Raw genomic sequence first — 24,921 nt, 5'->3', positions numbered from 1 at the left:
ACCTGATAATGTTATTGGTTTTCCTTCACTCCAATCTCTCCCTTCCTCCCTCTCTCTCCCTATCTAACTCTCCTTCTCTCCCTTCCTCCCTCTCTCTCCCTATCTAACTCTCCTTCTCTCCCTTCCTCCCTCTCTCTCCCTACCTAACTCTCCTTTTCTCCCTTCCTATCCCACTTCTCTCCCTCTCTCCTTATCTAACTCTCCTAAGTTCACTCCCATTTCTCCCTTCCTACCTCACCTCTCTCTCTAACTCTCCTTCTCTCTCTCTATCCACCTCTTTACCCAACTCTCCTTCTCTCTCGTCCTTCCTCACCTCTCTCTACTCTCTCTCTCTTCCTCCCTCTCCCACTGTTTCTCTCCCCAACTCTCCTTTCCTCACTCAACTCTCCCTGCCTTCCTCTGTCCTTCTCTACTCCCTTCATTAACTCTCCTTCTACACATCTCTCCCTTATCCCTTTACATCATTCTTCTTTCTCTCTTTACCTCCTTACCTAACCTTCCTCTCCTCCCTACCTCTTCTCTCTCTCTCTCTACCCCGTCTGACTGCTCTCTACTCCCTCCCCCTTCCTCCCCCTCCCGCCTCCCACTCACTCATTATCTAACAGCTTCCCCCACCCCCCACCCTCCCTCTCTCACTCCACCCTCTTACCTAACTCTGCTGCTGCTCTCCTCCTCCCATACTCTTCAATATTTCCCTAGTAAGACCACACTTAGAATATATTGTGCAGTTCTGGTCCGAATATCAAAAAATAATATGGGGAAGTTGGAAAGAGTACAGCGATGGTTATTATTATTATTATTATTATTATTATTATTATTATTACTACTACTACTACTACTACTACTATCATCATCATTCTTCTTCCTTTTCTTCATCTTCTTCTTCTTATTATTATTATCAACATCATCACCATTACCATCACCATCATTATTATTATTATTATTATTATTATTATTATCATTATTATTATTATTTGAGGATTAAGAAACAACCCATTTGTAGAACGTCCAGAAAAAATGAATTATCCTCCACTCAGCGCTGACTTTCCAAAATTTTCAAAGAATATGATATGATGACAATCGAAAAATATACCACGTTAGTTTGGTCGAATTATAGCAGAGGTAATGGTTATACAAATGTTAAAAACGTTGTCAGTCACGTGAGTTTACGCATTTTTTCATCAGGGTTTACGAATTTCGTCATCAGGGTTTACGAATTTCGTCATCAGAGTTTACGCATTTTTTCATTAGAGTTTACGCATTTCATCATCAGAGTTTACGCATTTCATCATCAGAGTTTACGCATTTCATCATCAGAGTTTACGCATTTCATCATCAGAGTTTACGCATTTCATCATCAGAGTTTACGCATTTCATCATCGGAGTTTACGCATTTCATCATCGGAGTTTACGCATTTCTTCATCAGAGTTTACGCATTTCTTCATCAAAGTTTACACATTTCTTCATCAAAGTTTACACATTTCTTCATCAGAGTTTACACATTTCTTCATCAAAGTTTACGCATTTCTTCATCAGAGTTTACGCATTTCTTCATCAAAGTTTACGCATTTCTTCATCGGAGTTTACGCATTTCTTCATCGGAGTTTACGCATTTCTTCATCGGAGTTTAGGCATTTCTTCATCGGTGTTGTAAAGATACTGAGGAAAACGCTCTATAATGTAGTAAACTTTCATACATCACTTACATATATAAGTAAAAATTGCTCGGAAAAGTACCTCGCTTCTATTTCAAGGTGTTGGCCGTGTTGGCAGAGAGGCTGTCTGTTGTTCCGGTGGACGGGGGTTCGAATCCCGGCTGGGGCAGGGAACAGGTTAAGGATCTGAATTTCGTTAACGCGGAATAAACACCCTCGCTAATACCAGTACACCAGTCCTGCGTGAGAGCCCTAGCAGGGATTTAATACGAACAGTCGGTATTAGCGCTGAAATGGTGACATGTGGTGTGAGGCATGAAGAAATACTGGGCGACAGGGAGCAGGGTATTCAGTGTATGCCCAGAATCTGACGAATATTTCAATAATAATAATAATAATAGTAATAATAATAATGATAAGGCCACAAAATTAATGATAACATGATTCCAAGAGCTGAAAAAGTGAAGGTGCGTCCCGTCAGTGTTTTTTTTTTCTTTTTTAATATCCTTGACTTGCTTGATCGGTGGAAAATATTGTGCATATCAAGGAAAATTGAACTCTGCTTCATTAAGGCTTTATTATTAATTATTATTATTATTATTATTATTATTATTATTGCTATTACTATTATTATTATTATTATTATTATTGTACTTCAGGAACGGATTTCTGTAGTGAAAGCCATAATGAAGACTAACCCTTCCACTTCAGTCTCTCTTATGCCCCATGATGTGTGTGTGTGTGTGTGTGTGTGTGTGTGTGTGTGTGAGAGAGAGAGAGAGAGAGAGAGAGAGAGAGAGAGAGAGAGAGAACGCTTGGATTGTAGTGAACTGGTTAAAAAACAGTAGGCGAGAGTGAATATTGATAGACGGATGCGAAGAAGAGGAAGGCAGGGAAATGAAGAAGGAAGGTAGGGAAATGAAGAAGAAGGTAATAATAATAATAATAATAACAATAGGGAAGTTAGGGAAATGAAAAAGAGGAGGGTAATAATAATAATAATAATAATAATAATAATAATAATAGGGAAGTTAGGGAAATGAAAAAGAGGAGGGTAATAATAATAATAATAATAATAATAATAAGGAAGTTAGGGAAATGAAGAAGAGGAGGGTAATAATAATAATAATAATAATAATAATGCACGCGTCGCAATAGGATCACATAATTTTAATACCAATTTCATAGTAGCCTACATTATATTGATGTAAACAGTCTCTGATAACTGTTAATCATAAAAAAAAACACGTCAGCCTATAACTGTCATAATTAAAACAGATGAAAAGGTATAATCAATCAGGCTGTATTATAATCATGCCAGTACAGACTATACACTACTTTCATCACTACAGAAATACTAGATTGCGTAGAATTTCGTCCTACAGCCTACCTCACAACTGTGCCAAAATAATTCAAAGCATGGATATTATAAAGCACCAGCGGTAATGCCTCTATGTATCGTAACGAAGAACATTATGGGTCAGAGGAGAGGAAGTTCGTCTGACCCCTCCAATTGCAGACCGGTGGCTGTCACATCTTCTCTTGGTAAGGTGTTTGAGACTTTAATTGGTAAGCATATTGTTAAACATCTTGAATCCAACAACTTAGTTAGTGATGGACAATGCGGTTTTCGCCACGAAGGATCCACCATTGACATGCTCAGCCTCTTAACTCGTACCATCCATCGGTCAATTGGTCTTTTTGGAGAGGCTCATGCAGTAGCTCTTGATATCTCTGGGGCTTTCGACAGGGTATGGCACCGTTCCCTGCTGTCCGAACTCCCTTGCTATGGACTAACGTCTTTTGTTCCTTTGATTTCTTCTTATCTTAGTGACAGGAAAATAAGAGTAAAAGTAGATGATGTATATTCGAATTTCCACTCAATTAACGCCGGCGTGCCGCAGGGATCAGTTCTGGCGCCAACCCTATTTCTGGTTCATATTAATGATCTCTTATCTGTCACTCACAATCCCATTCACTCATATGCAGATGACTCAACACTACATAGTTCATTCACACTCAGACATCCATTTACAAAGTCTAATATCTCTACCTCTCAGCTCAATACAGCCATCTCCATAAATCAAGATCTATCTACAATCAGTGAATGGGGACAAAACAACCTTGTCTCTTTTAATGCTGGTAAAACTAAATATATACAGTTTACTAATAGACAGATGTTGCCAGATTCGTACATTACCTTCAGTGCTACTAATGTTCCCATCTCCAAAAGTATTGAAGTTCTTGGTGTCTCACTTAACAGTGCCCTCAGCTGGACCTCTCATGTCAGATCACTTGCTAAAACCGCCTCAAAGAAACTTGGATTATTGTACAGAGTCCGTAACTTCTTCGCCGATGAGCAGTTAGCTATAATTTATAAGAGTCATGTGCGCTCTCAGCTTGAATATTGCTCACCCTTGTGGAATGGTTGTGGAGAGGTTGCATTAAGACAACTAGACAAAATTCAGAATAAAGCTGTTAGAATCATTAACAACCCTGCCATTACATATAAACTACCTCCCCTGCAAGTAAGAAGGAATGTTGCCTCCCTTGCATTATTTTACAGATATTTTTTTGGCAAATGCTCAGATGAAGTTGCGTCCATGGTGCCACCTCTCCATGCCTTCCCTCGTGCTACACGGGCATCTGGTAGCGCTCATGACTGGAATGTCACTCAACCATATTGCAGAACTTCTGCCTATCAGAATTCTTTCATTCCCCGAACTGCATCTCTCTGGAACTCGCTTCCCCAGAGTTGTTTTCCTCCAAATTTCAACCTACAGCTGTTCAAGTCTAACTGTTACAGACATTTTATGAACAGAGGACACCATTAATCTGGTGTATGGATTATTTTTTTTCTCCATTTGTTTTTCCTTCCTCCGTTCTGTTATTTAAAAAAAAAAAAAAAAAAAAAAAAAAAAGATGGTGTGGAAGTGTCTGGCAATAAGTAAGCTGCAGGCGCGTAACACTGGGTATGCTCTTGACAACTACGTGTTCTGTATTATATTGTTCGTTTAGATGTTGTGTCTCAATTATTCGACGTTCTACAAGCGAATCTAATGAATGAAATTGTGGAAAATCAGTTTCTGTCAAATTCAGTCTTAAGCCTACTTGGAGGTGGCCTGGGTTTGGACGACACAGTAAGGCCGGTGTGAGGATAGGAAGACACAGTAAGGCGGTGAGAGGAATACGTCTTGCTACAGTGTATGGTTTTTTGCCGGGCTCGTAGATATTCCAACGTCAAACCAACCCACGCCCTAAATCCGGTGTCGTATGCACGGAGTAACTTATGCTGAAAGTCACCGTTCCGCTCAGTGCGCATGCGCCGAGTGGCCGTTTAGCATCTATTTTGAAAGTATCTACATGTTATCTCAAATTTTGTGCCAGTTACAACAACATTGTATGAAATACATGAGTCAGGAAGATAGTTGGATGTCTTATCGACCTGTAGGTAACTACAGGTCGATATATGAATATATATAAATAAAGATATATATGTATGTTACAGGCAGATTGTGAAATTAGTCATTTCGAGAATTAAAATTAGTTTAATTTAGGTTAGGCTGATCTAGGATAAGGTTAGGTTAAGGTTAGGTTAGGTTTGGTTAGGTTAGGTTAATTTAGGCTTAATAGAGAAGGGAACGGTAACTTCCAGCATAAAGTCACTCCGTGCATATGACACCGGCTCCAACCTCGTCCCAGCATTTAGCTTGACTGATGATGAGTGGGTGTAATTCAGGGCTGGTGAGGGTTGGTGGGTGATATACATTTAACTCTCCACGGATCAACAAAGCGCAACACAGCTCTTGCTCGAACAGGTGACGGAGTACTCTCAAAAAAAGAAAGAAAGAAAAAGAAAAAAAGGATCCCAGCGTGCAACATTTCAACACACTTTTGAATCCAAGGAACACTGTGGCGCCCAATATTATAGGTATTATTCCGATTTCTCATTTAGTTGCGCAGAGCTTGATGTTCTAGCCTACCCATTTTTGCAGAGACTGTTCAAGCCATCAAATCTCAAAAAAAAATAACAAGAACATTGGCCCGGATGGATTACTATCTGAACTACTCACAAAAGGTGGCTGTTTGCTCCAACGAAACCTCCATGACAGTGACCATCTGCACCTCTGAACGTATCCCTCTGAATGGCTTGTTTCCAATATTTTTCTTTATTTATAACACCACGAAACACGGTCAGCCATTTTCGAACACCCTTATACACGATCATCCTGGGAAGGAAATCATTATGGAAAGGGAAACACCTGCAGGCCTACAGTTAAGAACCCAGATACACAAAGCACGCCAAGGTTACAGCGTTTAGAATACCTTATCGCCTTATCTTAATTCTGATGCCATTGTTAAGGTGAGAGTATGGCGCTGTATCTTGGCCTTAATTTGCTATAAAGAAGATCCTGTCTATATCATCTGGCCTTTATAAATTTACTACTACATCAGCTGACTTCATGTATTCGTTCTGCCTTTCACAAGAGCTGTTAGAAATGATTCTTTTGCATTAGCAGCCAATCACAAGATGATTACAGTGCCAACTGCACCTCTTCTACATTTTCCCTTTTCCCCTCTCTCTTACTTTCCCTTCTCCGTTACCTTCTCTTCCTCGCTTTCTTTTCTCTATTCCCCCCTCTTCCTAACTTTCCCTTTCCTTTACCCCTCTTCCTCTCATTCCTCTCCATTTTCTCCTCCTCATTTTTCTTTACTACCTCCTCTTCCTCACTTTCCTCTCCTTCACTTTCCCCTCCCTCCCCCCTCTCTTCATCACTTTCCTTTCTCTCTTACCCCCTCTTTCTGACTTTCCCATCCCCCTCTTCTCCTTCCTATATAGCACATACCTTGCATATTTTACCTTAACCCTTCAGTGCTGTGGTCTTTTTACCCTGCTACCACCAAACTATTTTTATTCAGCTTTCTACGGATATCTAATAGTGAAGGGGATAATTAAACCTACTTATAACCCTTCCAGCTCGCAATTCTCCCTAAGTTGAAGAAAACTCAGGTAAAAAAATAAAAAATAAATAGATAAGTAAAATGTCGTGAGAATTACGGAGTTAAATTTTCGTTTTCTTTGCGCACAGGACGCTACTTGGTCTACTGTATTAATATTTCGAGACTAAAGTAAACATGAGCTGTCAACACGTACACCCTTCTACCATGGGAGGAGATAAATGTAATTCTGTGCCCAGTCCACGCTCTCTCCCCACACCATGCATCTTTATAACGCTAATACAATTCTGTTTAAAGCTCCATACAATCTCCTCACATACGTTACCTCTTTATACGGCGATTGTTAGCCTGTGCAAAACTCCATGCGCTGTCCTCATATACCTTACGTCTTGCGGTGAGGTACTGTTATTGTGTGTAAATTCAACTCGTGTACTAGATCTTGATTCCGAGTACACGCTGTCCTCAGTACTTCACGTCTAGTGGTAAAAAAGTGTATTTCCCAACACCTAATATAAATGACCTTCCACGACCTATCTCTGCTACTGATTCACTCCAGCCCCAGCCTCACCATTAACCCATGATTCAGGAGACGTATTCCACTGGTTTATTATTATTATTATTATCATTATTATTATTATTTATTTATTTATTTATTTACATCAGGAACCAAGCCTCCACACCAATCCCCGTGCCTCGCTGTGGAAGGAGCTGTCAGCCGCAAAGAAATATCGCCCTCTGCACGGACGGCCATGCAGAGGTGCGTACTTTCCGGTGGACGATGGGTCTGCTCAACAACCTCCAGAAGACTTTATTCATCTAAGGGAAGGCCTTAAGTAGTGAAGGGGTCGGTGGAATGTGTATCTTACCTCCTTAACTCTAAGCCTGTGGTATATCCAAAATGAAAGAAATAATTCATAAGACTGATGTGGTTACCTCCTCTCTCTCTCTTTCTCTCTCTCTCTCACTTACCTCTCCTCCTGTATTCGTCCACATCCATGACCGTGAGAGGGGACGCCGGCCTGTTAGAGAGAAAAAAGAAAGTGAGTCATGCTGGAGTTAAATGGTTGAGAGAGAGAGAGAGAGAGAGAGAGAGAGAGAGAGAGAGAAACTGCTACCCCATAATACTAAACCCAGCGGGGGTCGAGGGGCACATGATGGACTGAGAGAGAGAGAGAGAGAGAGAGAGAGAGAGAGAGAGAGAGAGAGAGAGAGAGAGAGAAGAGGGGGAAGAGGTTATTAAAAAAGAGCTGCGAGGACAAATAGTGCCTCGAAAGGTCTTACGAGATATCATGAAAGAAGTTGCCAGGTGTACGCTACTACTCTAACACCAAGAAGTGTCTGGTGAAGATGAAGGCTCTCCCCACCCACCTCTCCCACCGTCATCATCGAGTAGGGAAAGGTTTACGAAAAAGAAACATTCGATTTACTTCATAATTACGCATAAGAAATGTTTGTCTAATCTACCTCTGAACTGGTCTTTCGAGGAAGTCAATTACCTGGTCTGATAGTCATTTCCAGGTATTGCAGATCCCGTACGTGAGGAATGCACAGTTGGCAACATATGGACCTTGGTACAGTATCAGTGTGTACCAGAACAACATTTGGTACACTTAAACATGACAGAATCACATATTTGTTGGTGGCACTGACGTACATGAAAGGATGTGTCAAATATTACCTGATATAACTAAGTATCTGTGATGCATGAACGTCGGATAGTGTAGCAAGACCTCCATCTCCACAAACACTGTCCTGCGTTAGTGTGTGGCCAACTGTACACTCACGGGTACTAATTTCTGCTCAGGGGGTTACCCCTTCGTTTCCCCCTCTACCCTGGACAGAGGGAAGGGGGGAATCGCGAACAAGTCTACCCCGCCTTCAGCCCCCAACTCCCCCACCCTCCACCTCCAGCTGCCAGTTACTGATTAGACGTATATACAGTATATATGAATGACGTAAATCATATTCTGTAAAAAAATGGAAACTAGAACGCTGAACTTACAACACGGAACTGTAAGTCCCAACACTCCTACCCGTCAAGTGATCCAAATGTTACTGGTGCAGGCCTTTGAAATACTGCTCCCAGCACGGCTTCGGCCAAAGGTTGCATGAACACCGAAACCTCGGAATTGACCGTCATTTGTTAGAATGACTATATTTGTAGTCGCCACGCTGTCAATGCAAAATTTAAGTCTAGATCGTGTGTGTGTGTGTGTGTGTGTGTGTGTGTGTGTGTGTGTGTGTGTGTGTGTGTGTGCAAATGTTGTGTGTGTTGTGTAATCTTCTTTGGCCTCCCTTCTTATTTTCCTCTCTCTCTCTCTCTCTCTCTCCCTTCATTTATTCCTCTTCCTTTCCTACCTTCCTCTCTTTCCCTCCCTTCCTACCTCTTTCCTCCCTCCTTTCCTCACGTCATATCCTTCTCCTCCCTCCCTCCCATCCTACTTCTTTCCTCTCTCCCTCTCTCCTACTTCCTTCCTCCCTACCTCCATCCCCCCCCCCTCTCTCTCTCTCCATTACACAATAGGCACCATCAGGCCCCTAAACCCCTGATATGGAGAGAAGCCTGTCGTCAGCTGCTCCACCTCCCCTACTTTCCTCCATTCTCTCTCTCTCTCTCTGAACTTACCCTACATTTCTCCAACTTTTTCGGTCTCTACATTACCCTTTCACCTTCTCTCTCTCTCTCTCTCTCTCTCTCTCTCTCTCTCTAATGCGTCAGTGTCGGCGTGTGGTGGAAATGAACTCATCACTCAGTAAAATGTCTTGGGTCGTAGTGATGATATGGTAATGTCCTCTCTCTCTCTCTCTCACGTGGTGCTCTTAGATGCAAAGAAGCGTTTGTTACGAATTTATCAAGTGAAACAAAAGCATTCGGGGGCAGAATGCTAATCGCCCGCCAAAATTTGTTGTTGGCTAAGGTACACACTGTCTCGAAACCAAATATCTTGGCAACACACACACACAATTCACTCACACACTCAGTTCCTGATCTTACTACATACAGGCCAATATTCTCGTCACGTAAGGAAATTCCCTAACACCTTTTAGTAAGCGACTTATTTTCCTTATTACACCTTACTGTCCTATTGCGTATTACATAAATCCTTTCAGTACCGCACAGCAAAGGATAATAATCAGCCATCTTCAAAAATAAATCACTGAGGAACAGGTGTTTGGGAATACGAACCCAAGTCTTTCCATATGCAGACTTTCTTGAATCCTCGTCACTCGTCTTCCTTCGTCTATGTCGCGATTCACCCTTTTCTTTTTTTCTTTTCTTTTTAATTCCATCCCCTCTATGCACATCTCACGGAGGGCTCAATAATTCCGTTTCCATTGCTCTTCCTCGTGACTTTTTCTTTTCATTCACGCCACAGCAAATTTTCACATATATGTTAATGAAGACACAGCCCCATTCAATGCTCTTTCAGCCTCCACATTTCACATCTCTGTTTTGTGTCGTAATCTTTAAGGAACGTCAGCTTTGTGTGAGTGTGCCATTCTACTCTCCATTTTCTTTGCACACTTACATTTATTCATTTACGCATTTACCTTTTTATTCCATTACTGCACGGAGGTATTTGAAGTTACTCAGGAATTAAAGTTTCTCTCCATTAATCAGCTAATCACAGTAACTCACCGCCTCTCTCGACAATCATCACTTCACTCTTTTCTAAATTCCTTTTCAAACCACGCCGCTCACATCCACAAAACTCTGAGCCAGTTTCCAAAGCTCCTCTCTCTCTCTCTCTCTCAGGCCAGCCACAAAGATCCAACTCGTCCCAGCAGAGCGGTATTGGGCGTCTAATCTTAATGTAAATTCACGCGCCACCACACACGAGAGTTCCCGCCAAAATGTAGCTATAGATGACAGGGGATCAGCGGCGCCATCTTGTCTAAGCGATGCTCTTTTGTTCATCACCTTCTAGAGCCGGCTTCTCTCTCTCTCTCTCTCTTCTTATATGAAAACAACTGAAGGAGGAAAGAAAATGTGCCATCAGAATAAAGCTATAGATGACAGGGGATCAGGGCCGCTTTCTTGTCTACACAACCCTCCTATATTCCTCGCCTAAAGCTGTTTTTTTTTTTTTCTCCCCCTCCCTCCCTCCCTCTCTGATCAACTCCAGTCTGCCTGGCTGAGCAGTCCACCCAGTTAACAGGGGCACCATGGTAGGCTAGACTTCACCCCGTAATGTGGTTATATGGTTACCATCCAGCGCTATAAATGGTTTCCCGGCTTACAGAAAACCATTAGGCTTGCCACTTAGTGTACAGACACATGAAGTGGAAAGAAGAGAAATAAAAAAGTCGCAGAATGTAAAGGGAGGAGTAGGATGAGAGGAGGGTAGGCACAGAGACAGAATGAGAAAGAAGGAAGAAGTAGGCAGCACTACATCAAGCGAGTGGATGATGGTCGCCACCACCGACCACCTCTCTCCGTGGTAATTCAGGTAGGCTTATATATACAGAATCTGAACCAATACAACACTTCGACTTTCACGTGCACTGCTTTCACTACAAACAGTCCTTGAGTCGTACTTTTCTAGCATGAGAAAAGAGTAATATTGGCCGTCACTCTCCCTCCGAGGTAAAGATTCCGTTATGTGGTAGGCTTCACACGGAATAATGTTGATACCGACGTTAAGAATTAGGTACTACGATTATTATCCACGTTTTCGTTGATGTGTGTGTGTGTGTGTGTGTGTGTGTGTGTGTGTGTGTGTGTGTGTGTGTGTGTGTGTGTGTGAGAGAGAGAGAGAGAGAGAGAGAGAGAGAGAGAGAACGAAAACTGCCTAGGAATCTATAATTAGCACCACTCAAATTAGAAATGCTACACACACACACACCACCACCATCACCAGAATAAAGTCTTGTTTCTCTCTCTCTCTCTCCACCATCCCTTCCTTCCACTCCATCACCATCACGTCACATCTCCCCCTCCTCCATCCCCTCTCTCTCTCCACCATCCCTCTCTCCCTGTCTCTCCACCACCCTTCTCTCCCTCTCTCTCTCCACCATCCCTCTCTCCCTGTCTCTCCACCACCCTTCTCTCCCTCTCTCTCTCCACCATCCCTCTCGTCCTCTCTCTCCCACTCCGTTAAAACCCAAACAATTGCGAGTCAGTGGGCGTAAAGACCAGTTATAGGACCGCGACGCAAGCCTACATGACACGCCGAAAAGCTCTCTCTCTCTCTGTCTCTCTCCATCCATCCAATTATAGACTAAGTTAATACCGCGGAATAACTGTACACGACACATCCAAAATTTAAACTCACCATCCACTCATCCGATGAATTTAATATCACAGAACAAACCCGCTCCGAAATAAAATAAATAAATAGCCAAAATAAAGCCGTCAATCTCTCCATCCATCAACTGAGGACCTGAACACCGTGAAGCACACCTACATGGTACATCCGAAATAACTGTCTCTCCCCAGAATCGAACCCCTTTCCCTCGACACACCCTCCTTCCTCAGCTGGTTATAAAAGTAGTCTGTTGTTCAAAAGGACGCGGGTTCGATCTTAGGATGGGGAGGGGAATAGTTTGATGATCCGAATTTTGCTGATTAAAACAGACTTGACTGATCTTTGACAAAACCCCTAGAGATGTTAGACAGATAGATATAGATAGATAGATAGATAAATGGATAGACTGATAGATATATTCACTGACCACAACTTACAATAAATCAGGCATGAGATAAAGTACACCAAAATACATGAAATTCACTTTATTATTGCAAATAAATAAAAGATAATGGATAACAGACAACAACACTTGACTGACAAAGTGATGACGGTGTGTGTGTGTGTGTGTGTGTGTGTGTGTGTGTGTGTGTGTGTGTGTGTGTGTGTGTGTGTGTGTGTGTGTGTGTGTAGCACTGTTATACTCTATTCACTTTACCTAAAATTGCCTTCCCTCCATCCTGATGCTGAGTTATTAAAGTAGATTAATACTAGAATATGATGCTAGTCACGAATAAGTGTTACAGAGAGGAGGCAGAGTAACAGCATTGTCTTTCCCTGCCACTGAGTTACGAGAAATAATCAACAGAATGACGAAAATCTGGGCCAAGTTAAAGTGAACGAATTATAGGCTTAAGGGAACGAATTACCAAGCCTATGCCAAGAACTGAACACATAGAGAAATATTCAATCCTGTTTTATCCATCCACCTTTTTCTCGAGACCATCTGAGTTTTTTCTTTTCGATTTTCTCACATTCTTTTACCTCGCTTTTCGCTCTCCATATGATCCAGCAAATTCAAAATATTTCTGCTCATGACTCTCACTACATTCTCCTCCACACCACAGTCAGCCACCTCCATCCACACGCCACCTGTCCCTCTACACCACAGTCAGCCACCTCCATCCACACGCCGTCTGTCCCTCCACATCACCACACTTGCACCGCTGGGGTACCGCGTCTGACACCTCTCATTCTTGCCGTCTGTCCCTCCTGCATCGTCCACGTTTCACTGCTGTACGTCAGGGTTGGAATTATAGCCGGTCTGTTTTCATGTGACGGAACTGGGTCACTCCCATACCTTGAACTCTAAGGCTCGTATTCTCGTGGCATAAGGAGACTCCCTAGCACCTCTCCCTTAGCGATTTAGTCTGTTTATTACCCCCCAGTGTCCTATTGTACGTTAAATAAATAGGTGTAATATGCAAAATAAGGTGTAATAGGCAAAATAAATCGCTCTGGAAAAGGCACTACGACGCCTGCCACGCTACCTTGAATACGGCTAGTTTCGTGTCTAATTCTGTATCGGCGTCGTCTTTGTGGGGTTGGATGGGTCGCTGAGTGAAAGGCGCTACGGGAGGGCCAGACTGAAATAGAAATGTCTGTCACCATCATCGCTCAGTGTTTATATGGGCGAAGGAGTGATAGATAGATAGACAGGTAGATAGACAGATGGATGGATGGATGGATAGATAGAGATAGATAGATAGATAGATAGAGAGAGAGAGAGAGAGAGAGAGAGAGAGAGAGAGAGAGAGAGAGAGAGAGAGAATCAGAGTACCACAACTCAGGCCTAGAAGTAGCGCAAATGATGCTACGTTGGAATAATGTGAAAATATGTAGCACAGTGTGACGGTATGTGATGCTATGCTAAAATATGCTGTGAATATGCGATGTAGAAATATGTGGTATGGTGTGAGAATATGTGATACTGTGCGAAAGTATGTGATGGTATGTGAAAGTACGGAGTAAGAATATGTGACTATGTGAAAATTCGGAGCGAAGGAGAGTATGATGGGTGAGGTGGAGGGGTGTGGAGAGGGGGTGGAGGGTCTATCTATCAAGGCGTGAGATAGATGTGGACGGCGGCAGCGGGTAGGATGGCTGGATTAGACCCAAGGGGGGCGTTGGTCTTACTGCACACACACACACACACACACACACACACACAGGGACATACACGCGCGCACAGGGACACATACATACATGAGATCAGGGACACATAGTTGCACACAGGGACAGATAGACACACACACACACACACACACACACACACACACACACACACACACACACACACACACACACACACACACCTAAAAAAATAACTTACAGAAGAAGCATAACAAAACGGATGAGAAAAAACGAAAAACACTGCTACAGGCAACGTTACAAACATATACGTAACAACAGCACAGTCAGCCATAAAACCGTTTTCTGTCCTCTCGTCACTAACCATTTTCTTTGTAACCATCCTCCTCCTCCTCCTCCAACCCTCCTCCTGGAAAAAAGCCGTGTCTAGCCCACCCATAAACAGCTGTGAAGTGGGGAAGAAGAGACAAAAACAAACACATGAGGTAACTTAGATTTTAAAAAGTAAAAATCTGAGGTAAAAGGAATTGCCTACAGATACAAAAAAGGCAGACAGTTACAAAGAGATCCAGATACATGAGCTAAAAGTCACACAGGGAGAAAAAGAAAGCAGATAGAAAGAAGACATGAGGCAAAACTGGACTTGGATCAACTTTGAGGCGGGTGGAGAGCGTCTTAGTGCTGGAGTAGGTCAGCCAATTTAACTTCCTCTCCTGTAATCCCCTGTCTTCTTTTTATTGATCAGAGGTGGGGATGGTCTCTCTCTCACACACACACACACACACACACACACACACACACACACACACACACACACACACACACACACGAATGATTACTTTTCCACACAAGATTTTCATCCTCTCTCTCTCTCTGTCTTAGCACCATCCCACGACCTATTCCTCCCCTGCCTCTCCTCTCCCTCCCATTATCCCTATTTACCCATTCCATACAATTCTTTTTCTTCCTCCACAACCTCTCTCACACTATCTGATCTATCACCCATTTCTTTACTGGCCCATCAGCGTAGAGGCCCGGGGCTAGGCTACTCAGGCCAGGTATTTTAGGGGAAGCGTGACCAGTTGTTCTGCCCTGAGTAGCATAATGTGAGCAATAAATCCCTATCTGATTATATGGTTACCACCCAACGTAGTACATGGTGTTCTGGGATACAAGAAGCCATCACTACATCAAATGAATGGATGATTGGCTACTACCTACCTCGAAAGCCATTCTCCCGTCTCTCCTCTCTCTCTCTCTCTCTCTCTCTCTCCTCTCCTCTTACTTCCTCTCCCTCCCACTCCTTCCTCCAAACCCAAAATCCTCCTTCTTATACATCGTCCCTCCCCTCTCCTGTCCTTCCCTCCCTTCCCCTTTCCTTCCCTCCCCTCTCCTTTCCTTCCCTCCCCTCTCCTTTCCTTCCCTCCCTTCCCCTTTCCTTCCCTCCCCTCTCCTTTCCTTCCCTCCCTTCCCCTTTCCTTCCCTCCCTTCCCCTTTCCTTCCCTCCCCTCCCCTTTCCTTCCCTCCCCTCCCCTTTCCTTCCCTCCCTTCCCCTTTCCTTCCCTCCCCTCTCCTTTCCTTCCCTCCCTTCCCCTTTCCTTCCCTCCCTTCCCCTTTCCTTCCCTCCCCTCCCCTTTCCTTCCCTCCCTTCCCCTTTCCTTCCCTCCCTTCCCCTTTCCTTCCCTCCCCTCCCCTTTCCTTCCCTCCCCTCCCCTTTCCTTCCCTCCCTTCCCCTTTCCTTCCCTCCCTTCCCCTTTCCTTCCCTCCCTTCCCCTTTCCTTCTCTCCCCTCCCCTTTCCTTCCCTCCCCTCCCCTTTCCTTCCCTCCCCTCCCCTTTCCTTCCCTCCCCTCCCCTCCCCTCCCCTCTCCTTTCCTCCCCTCCCCTTTCCTTCCCTCCCCTCCACTTTCCTTCCCTCCCCTCCCCTCCCCTTTCCTTCCCTCCCCTCCCCTCCCCTTCCCTCCCCTCCCCTCCCCTTCCCTCCGCTCCCCTTTCCTTCCCTCCCCTCCCCTTTCCTTCCCTCCCCTTCCCTTCCCTCCCCTCCCCTTTCCTTCCCTCCCCTCTCCTTCCCTTCCCTCCCCTCTCCTTTCTTTCCCTCCCCTCTCCTTTCCTTCCCTCCCCTCTCCATTCCTTCCCTCCCCTCTCCATTCCTTCCCTCCCCTCTCCTTTCCTTCCCTCCCCTCTCCTTTCCTTCCCTCCCCTCTCCTTTCCTTCCCTCCCCTCTCCATTCCTTCCCTCCCATCTCCTCTCCCTTCCTCCCCTCTCCTTTCCTTCCCTCCCCTCTCCTTTCCTTCCCTCCCCTCTCCATTCCTTCCCTCCCCTCTCCATTCCTTCCCTCCCCTCTCCTTTCCTTCCCTCCCCTCTCCATTCCTTCCCTCCCCTCTCCTTTCCTTCCCTCCCCTCCCCTTTCCTTCCCTCCCCTCCCCTTTCCTTCCCTCCCCTCCCCTCTCCTTTCCTTCCCTCCCCTCTCCATTCCTTCCCTCCCATCTCCTCTCCCTTCCTCCCCTCTCCTTTCCTTTCCTCCCCCCTCCTTCCCTTACCTCCCTACCATACAACAACCACTTCAGCCTGAGAACGTCTTTTTATATCAGATTCTTGCTACCTTCAGTGATTTTATATAGCCTCTGACGGATATCCAGAAGACACCATGTTCGATTCTCAGGCGGGTTAGTTTCTCCCTAGCACCTCTTCTTTAGCGATTCATTTTTGGACGTTAATTATGTAGAGAAGTGTATGAAGATATTGGAAGGATTTATATAACACAGAATAAGACAGGACGGTGCAATAAGCAAAATAAATCGCTCAGGAAAAAGGGTTAGGGAGCTTCCTTAACCGGCGAGAATACGGATCAAAATAAACAGTAAAATTAGGGACGTGGATGGAACATTGATTACTGTCGGTCGTGTTCAAGGGGAAAACTGGGACTTAGCATGAGTTTCTTTGCTGCCCTAATATCTCCCGTGGTGGTGGAGAGGGGCGCCTTCACGTGGTGGCACTGATATGGTTCGGTGGCTCCACTGCCTGGCCACACACATCTCAATTCCCTCCCTATCCCCCCAAAAGGAGAATGGTGGACTGCAGGAGAAGGGAAATTTAGCCTGCTGTCCACTGGGTTGACATTCAGATGAGCCTGGGACTGTAACAGCAGCAGCAACAACAACAACAACAACAACAATAACACCACCACCTCCAACTACTACTCCTACTCCTTCTACTACTACTACTACTACCACCACAACTGCTATTACCACTACTACCACTATTACTACTACTGCTACCACAACTACAACTACTACTACTACTACCACAACTGCTACTACTACTAATACTACCACAACTGCTACTACTACTAATACTACCACAACAGCAACTACTACTACTACTTCTACTATTACAACCACTACCATTATTATTACTAAAACTACTATCAGCCTTCTATTGCAGATGATACTACTACTACTACTACTGCTACTGCTACTACTACTACTGATACTACTACTACTGCTACTACTACTACTACTACTGCTACTACTACTACTGATACTACTACTACTACTACTACTACTACTACTGATACTACTACTACTACTACTGCTACTACTACTACTACTACTACTGATACTACTGATATTACTACTACTACTACTACTGCTACTACTACTACTACTGCTACTACTGCTACTACTACTACTGCTACTACTGATACTACTGATATTACTACTACTACTACTGATACTACTACTACAACTACTACTACTATTATTACTACTACAACAACAACAGCAACAACAACAACAACAACTACTACTACTACTACTATCTCTCATGTGGTCGATAGGCATTCATCCATTTTTTTTTTTGACCTGCTTCCATTCCGTGATGATGATGATGATGATGATGATGATGATGGTAATGATGATAGTAATGATGATGATAATGATGATGATAGTAATACCAAGAGTCCAAGGGCAGCCTACATCATAAGGCCTTGGGTTGTAATTTGACAGACTTTTTCGTAACATCTCTTCACAAGCGAATTAGTCTGCGCATTACACCTCAGAATCCTCCACTACATGATGCAATCTGTATCGAAATTCAAAAGTTCTAAATAGCAAACAGAGAATGTGTAATGCAAAATAAATCGCTAAGGAAGGGGTGTGACGAACCTCCCTGTACCACCGAAAAATATAACTACCTGCCCCGTATCCTAGGTATTATTTCCCTAACGCCTTTTCCTCAGCGATTCATATTGCATTCATAAAAAGAGGAGGCTGAGGTTTTAGTATACGGAATAAATCGGTAATGAGAAGGTACTACGCCTCCTTCTGTCCCCCCAAAATACAAATGGCTGGAGGGGGGGCAAGTCGTCAGATATTCATGGTTTTGTGAAGGAAAGAATACTGTGTCCTAGAGCGGGTAAACACTGAATGGGATTGTTAGGGTTGGACGAGGGTGAAGGGAGGGGTAGGGGTAGTAGAGGGTGAGGGGGGTAGGGGTAGTAGGGGGTGAGGTATGCAGGAGGGTATAGGGGTGTGGATGGGGTAGGGTAGAGTCAGGGGGAGCATGGAGGAAAAAGTGGGTGTGGAGTGGGTAGACGTGGAGAGGGAGGGGGTGTGGTGGAGGGTGGAGGGGGAGAGGGTGTGGTGGAGGGTGGAGAGGGAGAGGGTGTGGTGGAGGGTGGAGGGGAAGAGGGTGTGGTGGAGGGTGGAGGGTGTGGTGGAGGGTGGAGGGGAAGAGGGTGTGGTGGAGGGAGAGGGTGTGGTGGTGGGTGGAGGGGGAGAGTCGTTGTGGTGGAGGGTGGAAGGGGGAAAGGGTGTGGCGGAGGGTAGGTGTGGAGGGGGTAGGTATGGAGGGGGTAGGGTAGAGCAGGCAAGAGGTATGGAGGAGAGGAGGTGGGTGTGTGGGGGGGGGTTAAGGAAGAGACGGGGAAGGGTATGGACGAGAATGAGCTTGAAGAGGGGTAGGGGAAGAGGAGGGGGGGGTATAGAGGTGGGCAAGGCAGATGTTGGGGGGGAAGGGAAGGGAGCAGTGGCCCTCTATGTTACACCTCTTCTATGCAGCTCTAACAACAAGAATTATATCTAAGCACATATGCCTAGGTGATTTTAGCGTACTAATAATCTAAATTGTCTCGGCTATATATATCTACCAATGTTATATCTGAGAAAATAATATAAATGGGGATGATTTGTTTTTTAGTCGCTGTTAATATGGTCAAGAAGAGGTAAACAGGAAGGCGATTTGGATGTCGCGTTATTACTCTCCATCTGCAGGTCTTTTACATCGTTCCATCCGCAGCACTCCCTCCATGGGGCGGCCACACACCCTACACTTACCCTGGCTTAAATATCCACTCCTCACATCCTAATCACCACATTCTCTTCCTCCATCTCTTTCACGTATTCTTGAACTGTCCTTCTTACACCTGCACCAGCATTTACTATTTTGTACAAAGACAGGTAGAAGGGAGAGTGGTTTTGGACAGTGTATAACGATGGGTAGGTAGTAGCCAGCCATCCACTCATTTGATGTAGTAATTTATTGTAACCTACAAAACCATTTACAAAGCTGGGTGGTAACCATATAATCAGATGGTTGGGGCTTTATTGCTCACATTATGCTACTCAGGGAAGAACAACTGGTCACTCTTCCTCTTAATGCCTTGCCTAAGTAGCCTAGCCCCGGGACCCAACGCTGATGGGGCAGTAAAGAAATGGATGATGGATTAAAATAGAGAGTGTGAGAGAGGGTGTGGAGGAAGCAAAAGAATTGTATGGAATGGGTAAATAGGGATAGTGGGAGAGAGAGGAGAGGCAGGGGAGGAAGAGGTTATGAGAGAGAGAGAGAGAGAGAGAGAGAGAATGACTGCTTATTCTCTCTTCACTGTTTCTCGCTTATCAGTTTTATTAAGTTTCTAGTGACAAAATAACAACAGTAACAACAACAACAACAACAACAACAACAATAATAATAATAATAATAATAATAAACTGGACATCGCCTATGATAAGATTATGTAAAATAAAAAAAAGAATGCATTTAAAAAATATAACTAAAAAACACTGAACAGTTTATGAAATGCAACGACACACACACACACACACACACACACACACACACACACACACACACACACACACTAGGTTGATCTCTTAAACTTAGAATAATCAGGTGGGAGGAAGGATTTAAGGGAAAGGACGTCCTCGGGCTGAAGGTCTCTCTCTCTCTCTCTCTCTCTCTCTCTCTCTCCGGCTCCTATGACTCACTCTCAGCTGAATAAAATCGTCTGAATTAAGGCAAGGTCCTTCCCTCTCCTCCCTTCCCCCTATCCTCCCTACCTTCTCCCTCTCTCCCTTCCTTCCTGCCCTCTTCTTCCCTCCCCCCTTTACCTCTCCCTCCCTCCCTTCCCCCACTCCTTTTCCTCCCTCTTATGGCCTCCATCCCTTCCTTCCTCACCTACATCCTCCGTTCCTTTCTTCCTTCTTCTTTCCCCTCCCTCTCCCCCGTCCTTCCTCCCCTACTTACTCCCTTCCTTTCTACTTTCTCCTTCCCTACTCTCCCTTCCTTCCTCCCTCTATTTTTACTTCCCTACATCCATCCTCCCTCTCTCCCTTCCTTCCTCCCTTCCTTCTCACTGACTGGCTCTCCCTTAGGCGTGCTTTATCGAGCCAGCTGATGCCAGTGTTGGGCCTCAGTCATCATCGCTGCCTCACTCACTCTCTCACTATCTCACTCACTCACTCTCTTATTATCTCACTCAGTCACCCTCTCTCTCCCACTCTCTCTCTCTCTCTGGCTTCTTACTGGCTCAATCACTCTCGCTTGCTCACTCAGGCACTTTCTTCCTTTTGCTATCATACCAACTCTCTCACAACTCGCTCCCTCACTCACTCACTATGTTTTTACCTGCCTCACTTCTCTTTCACTCACTCACTCTCTCACTGCCTTCTTCCTAAACTTATTTCTCTTTCCCTCATTCTCCATGCATACATTCTCTGTCATCATCATTCCAAATCTTACTCTTTACGAAACAACAGAAGTAATTCCTTGATCAGTGCCTGTCCGCTGGCGATAAAAACTCCATGATAATAAGAAAAATCAATGCATTATACTCATTTTATTCTAATCTGGGCGGGCCTCTTCCGACCGAGCAGCAGTTGTGTTTATTGTGAATACTGAACTGGCGCGGGAGGCGGTGAGGAAAGGGAAAGAGGCTTGTGGAGATGATGTTGCCTGCCAAGAAAGGACGGCAGTGTCCAGAATATACAATCATAATATTGGCTGTACTAACTGCACTGTGATAATGTTTTAAATATATGTATAATTATGACAATTTAAATTTTAAATGCACATCATGCTCGTATATTCATGTATGTACACACACACACACACACACACACACACACACACACACACACACACACACAGTGTATCATTTCGTCAATTTACTTTATATATATATATATATAAATATATATATATATATATATATATATATATATATATATATATATATATATATATATATATATATATATATATATATATATAGTATGTATGTATGTATAATGTGCTCGCGCGCGTGTGTAAACTTGCAAGTCATCCTGGTGGTGGATCGTAGGGGCAGTGTAGGTAGGTTGGTTGGTGGACAGGCCAGGTGGGTGGCTCGGTGGCGGAGGCGGGCAGGTCTGGTGGATGGCGTGGGTGGATGGAGTGGGTAGATGGGTGGTTACGTAGGTGGGGGAAGTGGGCTGGTGGGTGGGTGAGTTGAGTGGGTAGGATAGGCACAGTGGGCTGTGTTGTGGGTGGGTGGGGGGGGTGACTTTGGCCTTTGTGGGTGGGTGGGTGGATGGAGAGAAAATAGGTCCATGGGAGAAATAGGTCCATGGAAAAAATAAGTCCATGGGAAAAATAGGTGAGTGGGGAGGTGTGGCCGGAGAGAGAGAGAGAGAGAGAGAGAGAGATTTAAACCAATACTTTTCAGGAACAGACCGACTTTGATTCACTTACTGTGTTTCTCTCTCTCTCTCCACACACACACACACACACACACACACATTGCCCCATTTTCCATCCCTCACTTCCTCTTTCCTTTCTTCCCGTACACTCTCATACTCTCTCTCTCTCTCTCTCTCACACTCTTCCTCCCTCCCTTCCCCTCAATTTCCCCCTCCCTCTCTCTCTACCACTTCTTTTTTCACTTTTCCCTCCGGCTTTTACCTTGTCTACGTTCATTCCTTCTTCCTCCAATAATATCTGTCTCATTCTTCTCTCTCTCCCTCCTTCCTCCACTCAGTCCTTCGCCTTTCCTCTCTCCTTTCTTCACCTCTGCCTCCTTCACTGTACTCAGCGTCCTACACCCTTTTTCTCTTCCTTCACCTTTTCCTCCTACATTCTTCTCTCTCTTCTTCGCCTCCTTCCCTCCCTTTCTTCTTCGTCTCCTTCCCTCCCTCTCTACTTCGCCTCCTTCACCTCCCTCCCTCCCCTCCCTGTGAAGAGGTCTGAGTGGAGTCCTGTACAAGGGTGTGGAGTGTGTGGAGCGTCCTCACCTCTTCACACTCCACATAAGAGCATTTTCCATTTGGACCTGCCACCACCACTATTGCTGTTACCACCACCTCCACTACTGTTGCCATTACCACCACCACATTTGTCACTGCCACACCACCACCACTACCGCCACCACCACCAACACCATTGTCACTACCAGCATCACTACGACATCATCATCATCACTACTATTACTGTTACGACTACTCTACTACTACTACTGCCACCATCGCCAACACTATTACCACCATCATTACCACTACCACCACCTCCAATGTTGCTATGATCATCACGACCACGATTATGATGACCACCACCACCACCATCAACCCACCACCACTACTGTTATCAGCACCAGTAAAACGCCTTTGTCGGCGAGGTAAGTGTGAGGCCACTTCAATACGAAGGCATTGAAATGTGGCCTTACACCCCGAGGATGCCTGGAGTATATTGATGGCTGTCTACCTACCAAGTTTCATGCCTTTACGACAAACTGTCTGGCCTGTGGCTCTCTTTTCAAGATTTTCGACATGCTGCACTTGGCGCGTGTCACGTGCCCCGTGCACCGCCTGGGTGTGATGAAACCTGTCCAAAACAAATGTTAAAGAATGGGGCTATCATATGGTGAAAGCAGGCGGTGATCGGCCCTGTGGTTGCTGAGATATAAGCTTCTCAAAAGCGTTACAGTCGGGCCGGGCAGGGCTGGGCCGCTCATATGTGAAGAATGTTACTACTTGACGAGAGACTCGCAAAGGCTTCAACCTCGCTAGTAATCACTATTGCACTTCATCCAGCTTATCTTGGAGGTGATTTTCGTCCTTTTCCAGAATACTTCCGGGAGTTTAGTGGCAGGAGAAGACAATACTATGATTCTACGTCTATTCCATGGCGTTTCTTCGTGACGAGCACCTTATTTACAGTAAAGCCCTTGCTGTAGTTTAATGGCAGAACAATACTGTGGCTCTGCATCCATTCCATAACAACTGTACATGACTAGCATATTTTAATGTTATTGCAGTGTTAGAGTTCTATGGCATAAGATAACTACTACGACTCTAAATCCTTTCCATGGCATTTCTTCGTGACTAGCACCGCATTTCATTATTAATCTTTTTTACAACTGAGCATTAAAGATGTAGAGATGGTAAATACGAATCCCATCATAAATCTGGTCAAAGTCATGTCGATTACGAAGGTTAATGTAAAAGTTTTTGCACATTTTAAAAAGATACTTAGACCCGTATTCTCGTCGGTTAGGGATGCTCACTAGAAGCTGTTCCTTACCGATTTATTTTTGAATATGGGTTGTTAATATACCCTGGTACCTTTCTTATGCAGTGTATGGTGATACTGAAAGGAATTATGGAACACAGAAGAGGAGAGTAATATGTAATAAGTACTAAAATAACTCGCTTAGGAAAAGGTGTTAGGGAGCTTCCTTATCCGACGAGAATACCGGCCTTAGAGCTGACCTAGAACTCTGAAATTTTGCGTCGAGGTGGTAGATGACTAGACGATTCGATTCAAGCCGGTTCGAGCCAGGGCAGGCGAGTCGAGCCATATCCAACACTCGTCCTATATTTTTAAGCGAAATGTGGCAAGTGCATACCTAAGACTTTCATGACCGATCCATTATTTTCCTTCGATTTTTTGTCAAAGAAAGAACACCTCGATGTGATGAAACTGAGAGATGCATTTTTTACTAGCAGGTGACTGAATTCTCACAATTATCCTTCTCAACTCTTAAAAATGTAAATCAGTGCTATGCAGGATCACGTCACTGTTGATTGGAAAGGAGTTTGGTTCTTCAAGAGAGGTGCTTCGTGAGCAGTGCCGAATCCCACGTTCCGAACTTCAGAGGAGAAAGAGTTTACCTTGTTTTAGGCCAAGTAAAAGAGGACAGAGTATAGTACGACCGGGAGTACATTACCAGTGACACTATGCTACTGTTGTCACCATCACTTATTACATCTCTCTCTCTCTCTCTCTCTCTCTCTCTCTCTCTCTCACACACACACACACACACACACACACACACACACACACACACACACACACACACACACTTTTACCATCAGGAGGGAAGTGATGAATCAGAATTGTAAGTGTGATTAATGAAGACTGAGTAGGGCACGAGAAACAATTAGAGTTAAATGCACACGAAAAAAGAGTCACGAATAAAAAATGATTATGGAAGGAAAAAAAAATCTCGGAGTAAATATTAATATCGCGCCGAGAATTACTGGTGATGCAAATTTTTGACGACAACAATTCACTGAACCAAAAATTCACAGAACCAAATATTCACGGTACCAAAAAATTCACCGTACCTAAAATTCACCGTACCAAAAAAACTCACAGTACCAAAAAATTCACAGTACCAAAAAACTCACAGTACCAAAAATTCACGGTACCACA

At 44.3% G+C, this 24,921-nt stretch overlaps 1 protein-coding gene across 1 annotated transcript in view; it reads right to left on the bottom strand.

Moving 5' to 3' along the window:
- The window catches only part of Hdc (histidine decarboxylase), a 92,383-nt gene that overhangs the window by 50,998 nt on the left and 16,464 nt on the right, over positions 1-24,921 (bottom strand). The window contains exon 2 of the mRNA XM_080286141.1: positions 7,585-7,634. Within this exon, the coding sequence (XP_080142267.1) occupies positions 7,585-7,634 (50 nt within the window). The remainder of the gene's footprint in view (positions 1-7,584; positions 7,635-24,921) is intronic.

Source organism: Coenobita brevimanus, chromosome 110 (genome assembly GCF_032717465.1).
Source record: "Coenobita brevimanus isolate Jiangsu-jjx chromosome 110, ASM3271746v2, whole genome shotgun sequence".
Taxonomy (NCBI): domain Eukaryota; kingdom Metazoa; phylum Arthropoda; class Malacostraca; order Decapoda; family Coenobitidae; genus Coenobita; species Coenobita brevimanus.
The sequence above is the reverse complement of the archived record's forward strand: the minus strand, read 5'-3'. Positions and strand labels throughout refer to the sequence as shown.